Below are 15609 nucleotides of genomic sequence, written 5' to 3'. Positions count from 1 at the left end.
AACCTACTTGGGCAGCAATTTCTGAACTCCAGTTCCCATGATACTTAAACAGTCTAAAGTAAATGAAAAGACCAACAGTGCCCAATATCCTAATCAACATTTTTGCTGCTCTCTTTCCTTGGCCATAAAGGTAACTCTTCCTCAAAAGTACAGAATTAGAAGATGCACAGCTGGGAGAATAAACACCACTCGCATATTCTAGGTGTGCTTAACTTCCCTCAAAGTACAGTGACAAGCGATGCTCAAATGACATGGTAATAGTCATAGTCCATCTCCTCAATGTACCAAAGAGTGCCAAAAATAGTCTATCGACTCGATTTAATGTTATCTATCCACTTGATTTCCAATATGCGATGGGGTTCCAGTCCTCGTGGCACAAATAACCGCAACCAAATAAACTCTGTCCCTGCATCCATCACAATGCCTCCTAAATATATGTAATGTTGATGTTGTTCCCCTAACCTTTTCCCCTGATAATATATTTTATCTTACCAACTTAACCCCTTAAGGACACATGACATGTGTGACATGTCATGATTCCCTTTTATTCCAGGAGTTTGGTCCTGAAGGGGTTAAAGGAACACTCTAGGGCCATAACAACTAAAGCATGCTCTGGCACTGGCGCCTTCCCAGAGTACATAGTCAAACCATTTGCTAACAGTTTGACAACTTGCCTGGGGTTCATCATGCACTAGCCACCCCATGCAGCTATCATTAGCTCTCCTGCATTGCAGGATGGCTCATTCTAAGTTAATCTAAGTACTCTCAACCGATGAACTAATCCCTGACTGTCTGTCGTTTCTCTGACTGTTTGCAGCCAGGTTGTGAATTATTTTGTTTGTGCAAAAACTATAACGATTTGAGCATGCAAAATATACAACATATTAATGAGGCCAAGGGCGTATCTAGAGCATTTGGCACCCACGGCGTATCCTGTGTTTGGCACCCCCCTCCACTCCCAAATGTAAAAAACACCTGCAACATTTTTTAAATGTTTTCTTTTGTAAACTTTGTGAAAACCCCTGTCTGCCCCTTCTACAAAACCCCTGTCTTGCCCCGCCTCCCTCCTAAAAAAAACATGTCCTGCCCCCCTTCTACAAACACCTGTGCTGCCCCCTTTTAAAAAACCCTGCACCACCCTTCCACAAATCCCCTGCTCAGCCCCCCCTTATACAAGACCCCTGCCCCAATACAAAACTCTTCTTCTACAAAATCCCTGCACCCCCACACACAGTTACAGGTAGAAAGTCACACACACAGTTGCAGGCATACAGTCACACACAGTTTCAGGCAGACAGTCATGCACACAGTCACAGACAGACAGTCACACACAGTTACAGGCATCATCACACAATCACATGCTGTCACACACACACAGTCAAATGCAGACAGTCACACACAGTCACATGCAGACAGTCATAGGCAGGCAATCACACACACACACACAGTCACATGCAGACAATCACACACACACACACACACACACACACAAACGCACAATCTTACTTACAGACAGTATGGGCTGGATGAGGAGTGGATTCATTGTAGTCCCTCTCTGGAGTCTGTTAGATGGGGAAGCAGGGACTCCTTCTTGCTTCCCCTGGATGTGCAGCAGTAACAGCAGCTGGTGGGGGCTGCCCCTGATTTGGCTCCGCCCCATCGATTTGGCTCCACCCCCACTTTCTTACTTGTGGCTGGTTTTGAAGTAATGCGGCTGCCTGTCCCTGTGTGTGTGAGCTGTGCCGGCCACCTGAGCCTGGGTTTTAAAATAAACTTTTCATTTCTAACTTTAGTGAATAATCCAAAGGGTCTTTGGACCAAGACCACTACATTAAGATATAGTGTTTTTTGTACTTAGAGTGTCCTTTAAAGATCTAACTTGCATTTATGCTACAAGAGCTAATATGAAAGAGTGCTTCATTATTACAAATGAATGTGTAGTACTCAAGTTTACATCCACGTAATTATCCTAGCAGTGATCTATTTATTACCCCGTTGGCATAGATAAGAGTAACTATGATGAACATGCCATTAGATATGTTAATAAATCAGCCTTGCGGTTAAATTTTGATATATTCGGCATATGTGTGTATATGATAATAAAATAATCACTATGTGGTTAAGTAATTGTCATAAAGTCTTTCACCCATTTTTTATTTGTTCTGTATCTTGTAATTTACATCATTTTAAAGGTGTTTGAAGAATGCAGTGCATGTGTTATTGTTATGGTGACTCCAATTCTCTTGACATATTCCCCACTCATCTTTACTGATTTTCAGCAATTTTCCTAATGTAGGCAGTAGTTATTTTTCAGAAGCTTTTATGACATACATCAGCGCAGCTGCTAAATATTCATGGACAAATTCGGACTTAAATTGTACTCAGAAAATAAAATGCAAAAAGCCCAGTCATTTAATTTTCTTTCAGAGAGAATGAACTGCCTTAATGCTCCATTGTGATCTTTTTTTTTTATGGTATTCATCACCAGGCAAAATATAATTTGTTTTTGGAAAGAGCAACATATGAATTAACAGCAGTTGATAGTCTCTTATTCATATGGTTGTTAAATAATGATGTCTCTCTAAAACAATGCCATTATTATACAGTAAGAGTGTAATAGATATAGTTTCTTTCTTTCGTTTTAAAAAAAATACCATTAGAGATGATATAATAAATACAAATTCTGCATGTCCTTATTGAACAATGTTTTATTAAAGTGTATCGTAACATATTGTTCCAGAGAATCAGCATATTAGTTTTATTAATTTTAAACAGATAAAAAGATTTTTTTAAAAACCTAGAGTTGATCAATGTAACGGATCACCTGGCACCCCGACTGGGTACCTCTGTTGAAGGATGCTCCAAGCGCTTCCTGAAGACTCCAAGCACTGCAGCAGACACCACAACCACCGAACCGGAGAAGCATACAAATGCTCTCAAGCATATGAATGCTGTTAACAGCTGAACAGGAAAAGCATACAATCAGCTTACACTCCTGGCAATCAGCATACAATCCAATTCCACCAATAACGAGACGACACTTCGTTTTGAGGTCAAGCAGAACTGACTGTACTGGCACATACAGCCTCTTTTATTCACAATCCACAAACATAGTACCGCCCACAGGGTTTTGAAATACAACCAATCAATCTGTACAATACACACAGATACTCCTACACAAAATCCTCCCCTCTACCTGTGATATGATTACTGAACACAATGGGTAATATAATTATCACAGGCAGAGAAATACAGTTTTATAAAACATATCACAGGGACCCAAAAACATGCAATAACCCCATAAAAATATATCCTCGGAACCGGGGGATCTGGGTGAACCACATAACCAAAATCCCAGGTGAACCCAGATCTGTTCAGTAGTTTGGAAGATACAGTTTAATGCATATTCCGCAGAACATATACAGGCTATATGAAAAATAATTACTGTATAATGTGTCCCCTGTTGTATAGTTTAAAACTACTGCATGAAATACCGGCGAGATGGCACTGTGTAGAAAAGTCCAAACAGTGTCTGTGAGTTAAAATGGCCGCCATCCATTGTTTTCACCATGGGCTTCATCCATTGTTCTCACCATGTGCCTCTGATACATGAAATGGTGGCCACCCAGTAACTCCACAGTATGTCCCCAGATGATTCTTAAAGGGCCAGCAGCAGCATAATAAAATACAATATGCCCAAATCAATTCCTAGAAGGGCAATACATCCCAGGGCCATAGTCGCAGGGCAGGAGGCTGGCAAACAGGCCCCTCCAAAAAACAGTGGCGAGGTTACTTTCGCCACAATCAATATGGAACTTTATTAGAAAAGTGGGACTGGCAGAAAATAAAAAGTCTTTATTAGGCATGAGTAACACTCAGTAAGTGAAAGGGTACATTTTAGCCTCATATAAAAAAAAAGTGTCACTACTGATGTCTTGGTGTTTTAAACTACAAGTGTGTGTCTTTTCATTTTAAATGTATAATTTAAAAAACACGAGAAGTAAGTCACCTCAAATGTGTGACACCAGTGCTAGATACCCAGCATAACCTGACTAGACATGCACTGCAATAATATTTACACTCACTTTTTTAGGTGAGTATAGAGACACTATGCTAACACAGACAAATGTTGAGCCCGTGGGCCCCCTCCATTAACTAAAGGCATGCTGAGTATCTTTCCCCTTTCCTGCATGAAGAACAACAAGTGACATACCAAAAGAAAAAGAAAAAAATGATCCAAAGTAACATTTTAAAGTAAATTAATTTGTGTCCTCAGGACCCCTTGCTGACAGGTGTACTAAACAAATAACTTTGTTCTTCTTTCCCCTTCTACCCATCTTCCACACTACTAAAATAACTTCAATCTACCATCTCCCTAGCCTTCCATATACCTAGCAACCGATAACTACTACAGTGAAAAGGGCTCCTCGAGGGGTCGAGGCAGTCAGTAAAAAAGTAAATAAATAATAATAATAATAATAATAAAATGTAAAAAATATCCCCTTCCCTCCCTCTCCCTCTCCCATGTATTTACCTGATCGTTGCGGCTCCCCTGATCGCCGCGGTCTTCTGTTCCACTGGGGGGACTGTCTAACAGCACAGACAGTCCCCCCTCTGCCGTCACATGGCCGCAATAGGTGTCCCCCTGCTGGTAAACAAACCCCCCCCCAATTTTTTTTTTATAAATTAAATAGATATATTATATATCCTATATATAATGTCATACTAAGTGTATTTTTTAATTAATATATACATATATTAATATAAAAATACACTTAGAGTAAAATTACACACGTGTGTATATATATATATATATATATATATAATATATATATATATAATAACTATATACATTGTGTATATATATATTATTATAAAAAATAATAATTAATAAAAAATAAATAAAAAAATTGTAAAAATAATTTTAATTTTTTTTTTTAATGATATATATGTAATTTTATTCTAACTATTTTTACATTAATATATATATATATACTTATATCAAAATACACTTAGAATGTAATTTTATATATATATATATATATATATATATACATATACATATATATATGTCCATATGCATATTTACATAAATAATTTCCTAAATATACACATAGACTTCAAATATATAAATATGTATATATATATTTAAATTCTACGTGCATATTTTTGTAATATTTTTACATAATTAAGTAATTTTATTGATTGAATTTTGAGGGACTAGCCTGGCAACCCAGGCTGAAAGTCCAGAGAATTTAATTTGCTAACACAATATTTAAGCCTGCAAGTTTCCAAGACAATGATATTGTCAGGCACTTTCATAACTGATTGTTATTATACGTTTTACTTTTTTCAAACACTAATATTTGTATTCAGCGAAGTGTCTCGAGAATAACAGTACCCCCCATGTACAGGTTTTATAGTGTTTTTGAAAGTTACAGGGTCAAATATAAGGCAATTTTTTTCACATTGAAATTTGTCAGATTGGTTATGTTGCCTTTGAGACCGTATGGTAGCCCAGGAATGAGAATTACCCCCATGATGGCATACCATTTGCAAAACAACACAACCCAAGGTATTGCAAATGGAGTATGTTTAGTCTCTTTTAGTAGCCACTTAGTCACAACCACTGGCGAAAGTTAGCGTTCATAATGTTTTTTTTGCATTTTTAACACACAAACAAATATAAATGCTAACTTTGGCCAGTGTTTGTGACCAAGTGGCTACTAAAAAAAAAAAATGGACATACCTCATATTGAATACCCTGGGTTGTCTACTTTTCAAAAACATATGGTTTGATGGGGGTAAATTACATTGACAGGCCTCAAAAATGTCCCAAATAAGACATGGGTGCATGATGACCAACTGTGAAAATTCCAAGTTGGAAAACTAGAATGCGCACCCTCAAAATAAGGTCTTTTAGCCCCCAGAGAACTCGACACACCTATACATGGGTGGTATCACTGTACTCGGGGATGTTGCTGAGCACATATTGGGGTGTTCTTTGGCAGTAACCCTTAAAGTTCTCAGTACATGTATTCTTAAATTGCTATGTGTTTCAGAAAAATCACCAATTATTTATTTTTTCTTAAATTTGGCATAGATTGGTGGTACAATGGTTGCATGAAACGAGTCAAAATACCCCAAGTTTAATACCTTAGTTTGTCTTCTTTTAAAAAATGTAGACATGTGAAGGGTTAGTAAGGGATTCCTGACAGATATCAGTGTTACAATGTAACTTGTGTTAATTTTTGAAAAAAATGGATTGGAAATAGCAAAGTGCTACATGTACTTATAGCCCTATAACTTAAAAAAAAAAGCTAAGAACATTGGGTATTTCTAACCTCAGGACAAAATTTTGAAACTATTTAGCACGGGTGTTTTTTGGCGGTTGCAGATGCGTTACAGATTCTGGGGGTCAAAGTTAGAAAAAGTGTGTTTTTTTAATTTGTTTTAGTCATATTTCATAATATTTTTTTATTGTAAATTATATGATATGATGAAAATGATCTATTATATCTTTAGAAAAGAACAAACAAGTAAAGGATAATTGATCGGTCCCGCCTGTGACACGTGAAACAAAAATAGCGTCCAGGTTGAACTGGTTATCCTTAGCACCAGTTCGAGACTCCAGGGGTCTCTCAGGGCTTAACCCTAATACAAACTAAACAGAAAAGCACAGAAATATAGGTATAGTGATTCTCAAAAAAAAGGAATGAAAATCACATATCGCCTGGAAATAAGAGTAGTCGTCGTAATGATGTCTATGAAGTGGTAAAGTCCTGCAGCTAAATAGATTAGTATAAAATATAGTGAAATATTGAAATGAAGTAATATAAAACCAAAACAGATAATGCCAACAACCTAGTTAGATAGGCTCATATGTCTACATATATTGCAGCTCAAAATTACTATATCCAGACAGAGTTCAAATGTATAAAATGTAGCTTTATTGAATATGGCTCTCAGTATATGAGAACTCTACTGGACTATATACCTAGTGAAAGTTGCCATATAGTAAAAGATATATCCAGGAAAGACATATCCTGTACGACTAATAGAAACTAAGAACAAAATAATGTTTCTTTCTGTTAGGCGATAATAACCTAAGATGCAGAGTAATAGCTTCTTCCCCCACAGTACTTAAAAAATCAAACTACAGAGGGTACTAATCCAGGATATTGACCTAGTATCTAAGAAAATATTATAGATATTTGTCACAAGATGCACCTAGATATATTATAAGAATGTATATACTTGTATCCTAATAGATAACCAGGAAATCAAAATGCTAGCAAGTCTGTTGATAGAGAGGAAAGATAAAAAGTCTAATGCCAACAAAAGATCCGTATTATATACATAAATCCCATGTGAGTCAATCTAAAATCCGCCAATGAACTATCCGGATGTCAATGAGGGTGTGTGTATATCACTTAAAGGGACACTATAGTCACCAGAACAACTACAGCTTATTGAATTTGTTCTGGTGAGTAGAATCATTACCTTCAGGTTGTTTGCTGTAAACACTGTCTTTTCAGAGAAAATGCAGTGTTTACATTACAGCCTAGTGATAACTTCACTGACTACTCCTCAGATGGCTGTTGGAGATCTTTCCTGCGTCATGGCTGCCTAAAATGCATCCAAACATTCAGTATCTCCTCCCTCTGCATACAGACACTGAACTTTCCTCATAGAAATTCATTCATTCAATTCATCTCTATGAGGAGATGCTGATTGGCCAGGGCTGTGTTTGAATCATGCTGGCTCTGCCCCTGATCTGCCTCATTGTCAGTCTTAGCCAATCGTATGGGGAAGCATTGTGATTGGATCAGGCCACCACTTCTGATGATGTTAGCAGGCTGCTTGTTTTTTTTTTTTTTTGAGGCAAACAACATGCAGAGTTACAGCTTCTGGCTTGAATACCTATATTTATGGAGGCATGGGGGGCCCAGAGGGGGCTAGATGGTGGTTTTAGCACTATAGGGTCAGGAATACATGTTTGTGTACCTGACCCTATAGTGATCCTTTAAATTCAATTAACACTAAATGGCTACGTTGTGACATCAACAGAACCTTCCCTACTTTAATAACGCTCCACATAGGTAACTGCAAGGAAATGGGTGCGTTTTTCTCCTTGGGTTATGGGCACTGGGCATGGCACCTTTAAGCATGTTTTTTGATTAGCATGTTGCTGTAATTTTCTTTATTCTTGCTTCTATGTCTATCTAGCTAGTTTTGAAGGGAGAGAGGCTGTTTAATCTAATTTTTGCCGGTTTTTGCTGGCATTAGACTTTCTATCTTTCCTCTCTACCTACAGACTCTGCTAGCATTTTGATTTCCTGGTTATCTATTAGGATACAAGTATATACATTCTTATAATATATCTAGGTGTATCTTATGACAAATATTTACCCTCTGTAGATTGATGTTTAGAGTACTGTGGGGGAAGAAGCTATTACTCTGCATCTTAGGTTATTATCGCCTAACAGAAAGAAATACTATTCTGTCCTTTGCGTCTAATAGCCCTACACGATATGTCTTGCTGGGATATATTTTTCACTATATAGCAGCTTTCACTAGGTATATTGTCTAGTAGAGTTCTCATACACTGAGAGCCATATTTTATAAAGCTACCTTTTATACATTTGAACTCTGTCTGGATATAGTAATTTTGAGCTGCAAATATATGTAGACATAGGAGCCTACCTAACTAGGTTGTTGTCATTATCTGTTTTGGTTTTATATTACTTAATTTCAATATTTCACTATATTTTATACTAATCTATTTAGCTACAGGACTTTACCACTTCATAGACATCATTACGACGACTACTCTTATTTCCAGGTGATAGTGATTTTCATTCCTTTTTTTTTGAGAATCACTATATCAATATTTCTGTTCTTATCTTTAGAAAAGGTATCTTTAGAAAGACCATTTAACCCCTTGAGGACCAAACTTCTGGAATAAAAGGGAATCATGACATGTCACACATGTCATGTGTCCTTCAGGGGTTAATGGTGAGAAAAGGGTATATAATATGTGTGGGTACAGTAAATGAGTAAGAGGAAAAAAACAGCTAAACACAAACACCACAGAAATGTAGAAATAGTCCTGGTCCCAAACGGTAAGAAAATTGAAAAGCGGTCTGGTCACTAAGGTATTAAACAAAAACATGTTATCTGTAGTTGTTACCTGTCATTGACATCATAATTATTCTTAGAAAGACTGCTTCACAAAAAAAAAGTTAACAGGATATAGCATACCAACTAAATGACTTTTATAGCTGTCCTGCTACTATACTGCGGCCGGCTGATCAAGCATTACCGACATTGGTGACACCGAATGGGTGACTCTGTTGCTGGAGCTTATCATGTTCATTGTATCTCTAAAGCAAGTCCAGCTACAAAAGGAATATTTATATTTATAACCTAGTACTACCCAGGCTCTTGTTTCTTACTTTAACAGCATTGAGCCAATTGCCTTTCTTTAGAATAACTTATCAAGTACCTACATTTCTAAAAATACTTTAGAATAAATATTGAGACATCTAGAAGCAGCTTAGTTAACATAAATCATGCACATTAAAAACAGGTTATTCTTGGTCACACAGCATGTCTCCTCCAGAGTCAGGATGTAATGAATTCAGACATTTGTTTATTAAAAACAAATGTTTTAATACTTGGAAAAAATGCATGTCAGTGCCTCTGTTTTTATTTTTTATTAAAATATGCAAAAACCTAATAATAAAAAGGTACCCATCAGAACAAAATTAAAAAACGGAACACTTTTAGAGAGGGTAACACTATTCAAAAACTATTTCTGAGAGGGTAACACTATTCAAAAAGTAAACAAAGCAGATTATAAATGCAGCCACATATTTTGCAAGCAGTAATGCATTGCCTATGTAACAAGCTGTGTGTGTGACTAAGTTATTTTTAGTTTCGTTATTTAATTATTTTTATTTTTCATAAACTATTTTTGTGGTGGGGCAGGATTTTTTTTTTCCAGCATTTATCCATTAACTAGTCTGTTATGGCTGGGTCATGTTCAGACCTTGCACAATTCATTATGCAAAATAGATAATTGCAAAGCTACAGTGCCAAATATGCTACTATCTGCAGACTTGTGGATTTAAACAGAAACTACCCATCTTTTATAACTGCATAGGTCTCTCTCTAAACAAATGTTCCCTTGTGATCCACACCACTCTAGATTAATCAATTTTCTTCCACTATGGAAATGTAATTATCAGCATGGACATACTCAGTTAGGGCTCATACTTGTTTTTGTCCTAAGTCCTGCGGTCTAGCAATACCTAAGAGAACCTATGCTGACATTCAAGTAGAAGACAAAAATGCTGTAGGTTAAAAAAGTATATTTTGTTTTGTTAAAGAATCACCATAGCATTATGAATACAAACCTGTATTTCTAACACTATACTGCCCCTGTCTAGTTCTATACAGGCCCCATCTACAGGTCTCACAATCATCCCGATATTGGCAGGATAGTCCAAATTTTAGGTTCCTGCCATAGCTACTTGGTTTCCAGATGTCCCGCTTTTGGGAACACCAGCGAACTGTCTCCCTGCAGGTTCTGCCCTCAGTGGGCTGATAGGTGGGATGATAGATAGGCAGCCTGTCATGCGTTCATGCCTGGCTGACCTGCCAGTAATTTGGGTAAATCCATCCAATCCCATTACTGACCCGCCCCTGAGGCATTCGCCTCACTGGTTTGCCCTCTTTACCACCTTCCCACTGGCACCTTTATTTGGACGATATGCTCCTGTGTGCAATAAAAATGTATTAGATTGAAGTTTTACTTGCCTTTTTCCATCACCGAGACTCCTGCTCACCTCCCTGCCTCATGCAATGTCATCAAGGCGGTATCGTATATAAGTATTAACCAAATATCTTTTGTGCAACATTATACAGATTTCAAGGTTGTACTTTGTATTTTTTGTAATACTTCTACCGCGAGTTGGGTAGCAAAATACTCTATGGCAGTATTGCATAAAATATGACAAAACATGTAATATTGAAGTTTAGAATATGTATTGCTACAGACTTCAAAACAAATAATTTCTCACTGTTGATTCTTTAATAACGCCCATTGTACTTCATTTCAGATGAACATATGTTTTAACATGAAGATACTTTGTTCAATCTCCCAGTAATTACATGCCAAAGTACTAGTGAACATGAAAACCATTATTCTTCTATTTAATGAAAACCATTATCTTTAGACATAGATGTGCTGCTTTTAGATGTCTGTAATGATTAAATTGTAGGTTAAGTGTGATTAGCTTTATGTTTTCTTATTATTTTATTGGTCAGTCAATTTTCTGGTTTCTCACAACATAACATAAATACAAGAGGTATACATTGAAGGGATAATCTAAGCACAAATTAAGTAGCTTTAGTGTATAGATCATGCCCCTGCAGTTTTACAGTTCAATTTTCTTACATTTAGTACTTAAATAACATAGTTACATAGGCTGAAAAGAGACTTGTGTCAATCAAGTTCAGCCTTCCTCATATTCGTTTTTTGCTGTTGATCCAAAACAATGCAAAAAAAACCCCAAAACAACCATTTTGAAGCACTTCCAATTTTGCCCAAAGTTGCACAGCATATGCAAGATGTGGTCTTACCAGCGATTTATAATGAGGCAAAATGGTATTCTCATCCCCATAATTAATGCCCTTTTTCATGCATGACAATGCCTTACTGGCCTTAGACACTGCTGATTGACATTGCACATTGTTGCATAGTTTGTTGTCTATAACAATTCCCAAGTCCTTCTCGTGTGTGGTTATTTCTAGTTCGCTTCCATTAAGGGTATATGTTGCTTGTGCATTCTTGACACCGAAGTGCATAACTTTGCATTTTTCTACATTAAATTTAATCTGCCATTTGAGTGCCCAGTACGCCAGTCTATCTAAATCCCTCTGCAGCAAAGTAATATCTTGCTCACATTGTATTACTTTACAAAGTTTTGTGTAGTCTGCAAAACACTGAAACATGACTGTCAATGCTTTTTTCAAGATCATTTATAAACATGTTAACTAGAAGGGGTCCCAAAACAGAACCCTGAGGGATACCACTTGCCACCTCTGTCCAGCTTGCAAATGTACCATTAATGACAACTCTCTGTACTCTATTTTTAAGTCAATGTTCTACCCAAGAACAAGAATTTTCATCTAAACCAATTTCTTTGAGTTTGAACACTAATCTATTGTGTGGAACTGTATCAAACGCCTTGGCAAAATCCAAATAGATCACATCCACTGCCACACCCTTATCTATACTTCTACTTACTTCTTCGTAGAATGCAATCAAGTTAGTTTGACATAGCCTGTGCTTCATAAAACCATGCAGATAACATGTTCTTCTCAAGTAATTCTTGAATATTACCCTTAATAACCTTTCAAATAATTTCCCAGCTATAGAAGTTAAGCTCACAGGTCTATAATTTCCAGGCAAGGACTTTCAACCCTTTTTGAATATAGGAACCACAGCCTTCTTCCATTCCTCCAAAACACTTCCTGAAAGAAAAGAATATTGAAAGATTAGAACAAGAGGTTCACTTATTTCCCCACTTAGATCCTTAAGTACTCGTGGATGAATACTGTCAGGCCCTGTAGTTTTGTTAATGTTAACTTTCTTTAGTTGCTGCAGCACCTTGTCTTGAGTTAGCCACTTACAATTTCTCTGCATAATATATACAGAGGAGAAATAGTTATTTTTTTTTTATTTCTGCCCTTTCCTGGTCTTCATTAACGAAAACTTCCATCCCGGTTTTTAATGTATTTACACTTTTATTTTTTGTTTGTTTTTTAGAATTTATGTACTTAAAAATGCTTTTGGGTTGGTTTTGCTCTCATTGGCTATCATTTTTTCATTTAGAAATTTAGTGAATCTAATATTGCCTTTTTGCACACATTATTGGCTTTGTTATATAGGATGCCTCTGATTTGTCTGATTCAAAGGCTTTGAATGCCCTTCTCCTATTTTTTATTTCTTGATTCACTTTCCCACTAAGTCACATTGGTTTCAATGTGTTACTTTTATATTTATTACCCAATGGTACATACTGAGAAATGTACCTTTCTAATATATGTTGGAAGATATTCCATTTATCCTCAGTGTTTTTATCGCTAAAGAGTTTATGCCAATCAATATACTGTAAAGCTCCCCTTAACTTATTGAAAATTAAAAATTATATGTGCTATTGTTTTTTTTTAGTTTATTTCAAATCACTTTTGTTTCTATTCATGCAGCCTTAGCCACATCTACTCTGGTTGTAACTCCCACAGCCAACATGAAAATATATTTTTCGTTTCAATCAGTTCTTACAGCACAGTGTGTTTACTTTAGAAGTTATCCTCAGCAGGGAAGTAAGCAGGAGATAAGGACTTCTAAATTAAACACACTGTGCAAGCTACACAAGTTAGACTCTTTTCCATTAAGTTTGTAGAGACTGTGTGAGTCTCTTCTAGGGGAGGTGTAGCTCGGGCTTAAACTAAATTATTTGAGCAGTGAGAATGCATCGCCATGATCTTTACAGCAAAATCACTTAATCAAGCTAAATGCGTTTGGTGCTTAGAGTGTCTCTTTAAGTATACCCAACATCTAATGTACATGCCAGACACCACTCATACTTAGATTTTCATATGTCATATACGCATACTATAAGCATAATAGGATTTCATAGCCAAAACTACATACATTGTCTTTCTATTATGTACATAAATACACAACACAGAAGGAGATATCAAACTGATAATGCAAATATGTTATATCTTAACATCTTCAGTATATAAAATGGGTTATAAACAGGCTTGCAATCTGTTGTGAATCAGTGCAATCTGTAAATAAATCTGTAGATAAACCTAGGTTACAAAATCCATGGACACATTTCTTTCTATGGCCTCTAATATTTTTGGTTAAGCTTTCCAATGATTTAATATTTTGGATATACTTTTAAAATGATTTAATATTTTACAAAATATTTTAATCTTTTGATCTATTGATGCATTTTTATATATGATATATGTTTTATATCTTAATATTTTGAAAAAATCTATAGATCGAGAAAATGAAAATGTTGCAATTAGTGTACTATACAAATTATTAAATGGCCACACTGCAAACTTTGTGGATCTAGTAAATCTATATTTAACTGAAAACACAAATGTTTATACTAATAATATACAGTTGTATGCATTAATTTCCCTTTAGCTTGCATATTTTAACAATCTTTTTTGTAGATTGCAAGATTTGTGCAAGAAACTTACAGTAGGCATATCTAACATACATGTAATGTGATGATTTCGCTAAGATGCTTATAAACGGATTCCAGAAAATTTTGCTAATTCTTTTATTTAGAGTCACATGTCTGAAACAAATGTTTTTCATTATCTTTCAGAAATTATGTATGCAGTGGTATCCATAGTGCACCTCTCTTTGAAGGTCTACCAAATGCTGTAAGTGTTTGGATTTTGTAAAATCAAATTTTTATTTGGTTAAGCATGCCCCATGTTACAATTCTTCACTGTTCTGTACTGCAAACTTTTATTTATGCATTTTATATAATGAGGAAAGCAGAAGGGTTGGCGTAGCACCCAGGTTGCCCTTGAATATATATGTAACAACAATACACTAGAAGTGTATTACGTAAACTACAATACATTAAAATAATGAAAAAAATAGTCCACTCACACTTTTCTGGAGCTTAGGTTCACCTCCAACTTGAACGCTTGGGCTGAATGATCCTCGCACTAGGATATGGTGTGGTGTAGGAGCTGCGTGTAGTCCTCAGGGAGATTTTCCCATAAATATGTGGAGAAAAAAATCTAAATATTATAGTGTAGTGTGCCAGACCAAATAGTAGCAGAAAACAATGTAAAAATGTGCACTCACATATTATGGAGCCTAAAAGATGCCTCTACTGGTAAAGCCTGAAATGGTATGATCCCTACTCTAGGGTATATCGAGCTAGATAAACAGTACTACCAGGGGCAGTTGAAACAACTACGGTATATACAGTTGAGATGTTTGTGAAAAAAGCTCCTTCCCACACATATTTACCATGGACTCCCACCAATTTTGGTCCAGGTCTGGTAAACCGTTTTGAGAGTTAACCTGTCCAGCCGCCATTAGCAGCTTTCCAGGGGTGCCCGTGGTTCGGCACTTTCCCTTCATGCTAATGGAACTGAACGCTAGCTCTCTGGCAGCCGTTTCCATGAACCAAGCCCATGAATAGTCCTCAGCAGTACTTAGCTGCAACCGCTATGGAACTAATTTCAGCATGAGGTGACCGTGCCGTTCCCGGACAACTTGGTTTGCGGTTTTAAACCACTTTTTGGAGGGAAGGTGCCTGAGACTAAGTGTAACAAACGCTACCTGAAAGCCAGGCAGAGCACCTCGTATTGCAGCCGCAGGAGATCCCAAAAATTGATGGCAAAAGCAAAAAAGGCTCAGTTTGGCTCATTAAAAAAGAGGAAGGTGTGACGGAACGCTGGCACTCCGACTGAGTACCTCCGCCAATCGATGCTCTTAGTGCTCGCTGAGGACTCCAAGCACTCCAACCGACACCATCAGCACTGCAG

General features: G+C 36.6%; 1 protein-coding gene across 1 annotated transcript in view; it reads left to right on the top strand.

The window, feature by feature from the left end:
* The window catches only part of LOC134611909 (uncharacterized), a 271435-nt gene that overhangs the window by 157124 nt on the left and 98702 nt on the right, over positions 1–15609 (top strand). The window contains exon 9 of the mRNA XM_063456262.1: positions 14427–14484. Within this exon, the coding sequence (XP_063312332.1) occupies positions 14427–14484 (58 nt within the window). The remainder of the gene's footprint in view (positions 1–14426; positions 14485–15609) is intronic.

This window comes from Pelobates fuscus, chromosome 1 (genome assembly GCF_036172605.1).
Source record: "Pelobates fuscus isolate aPelFus1 chromosome 1, aPelFus1.pri, whole genome shotgun sequence".
In the NCBI taxonomy this organism is placed as follows: Eukaryota; Metazoa; Chordata; class Amphibia; order Anura; family Pelobatidae; genus Pelobates; species Pelobates fuscus.
The sequence above is the reverse complement of the archived record's forward strand: the minus strand, read 5'-3'. Positions and strand labels throughout refer to the sequence as shown.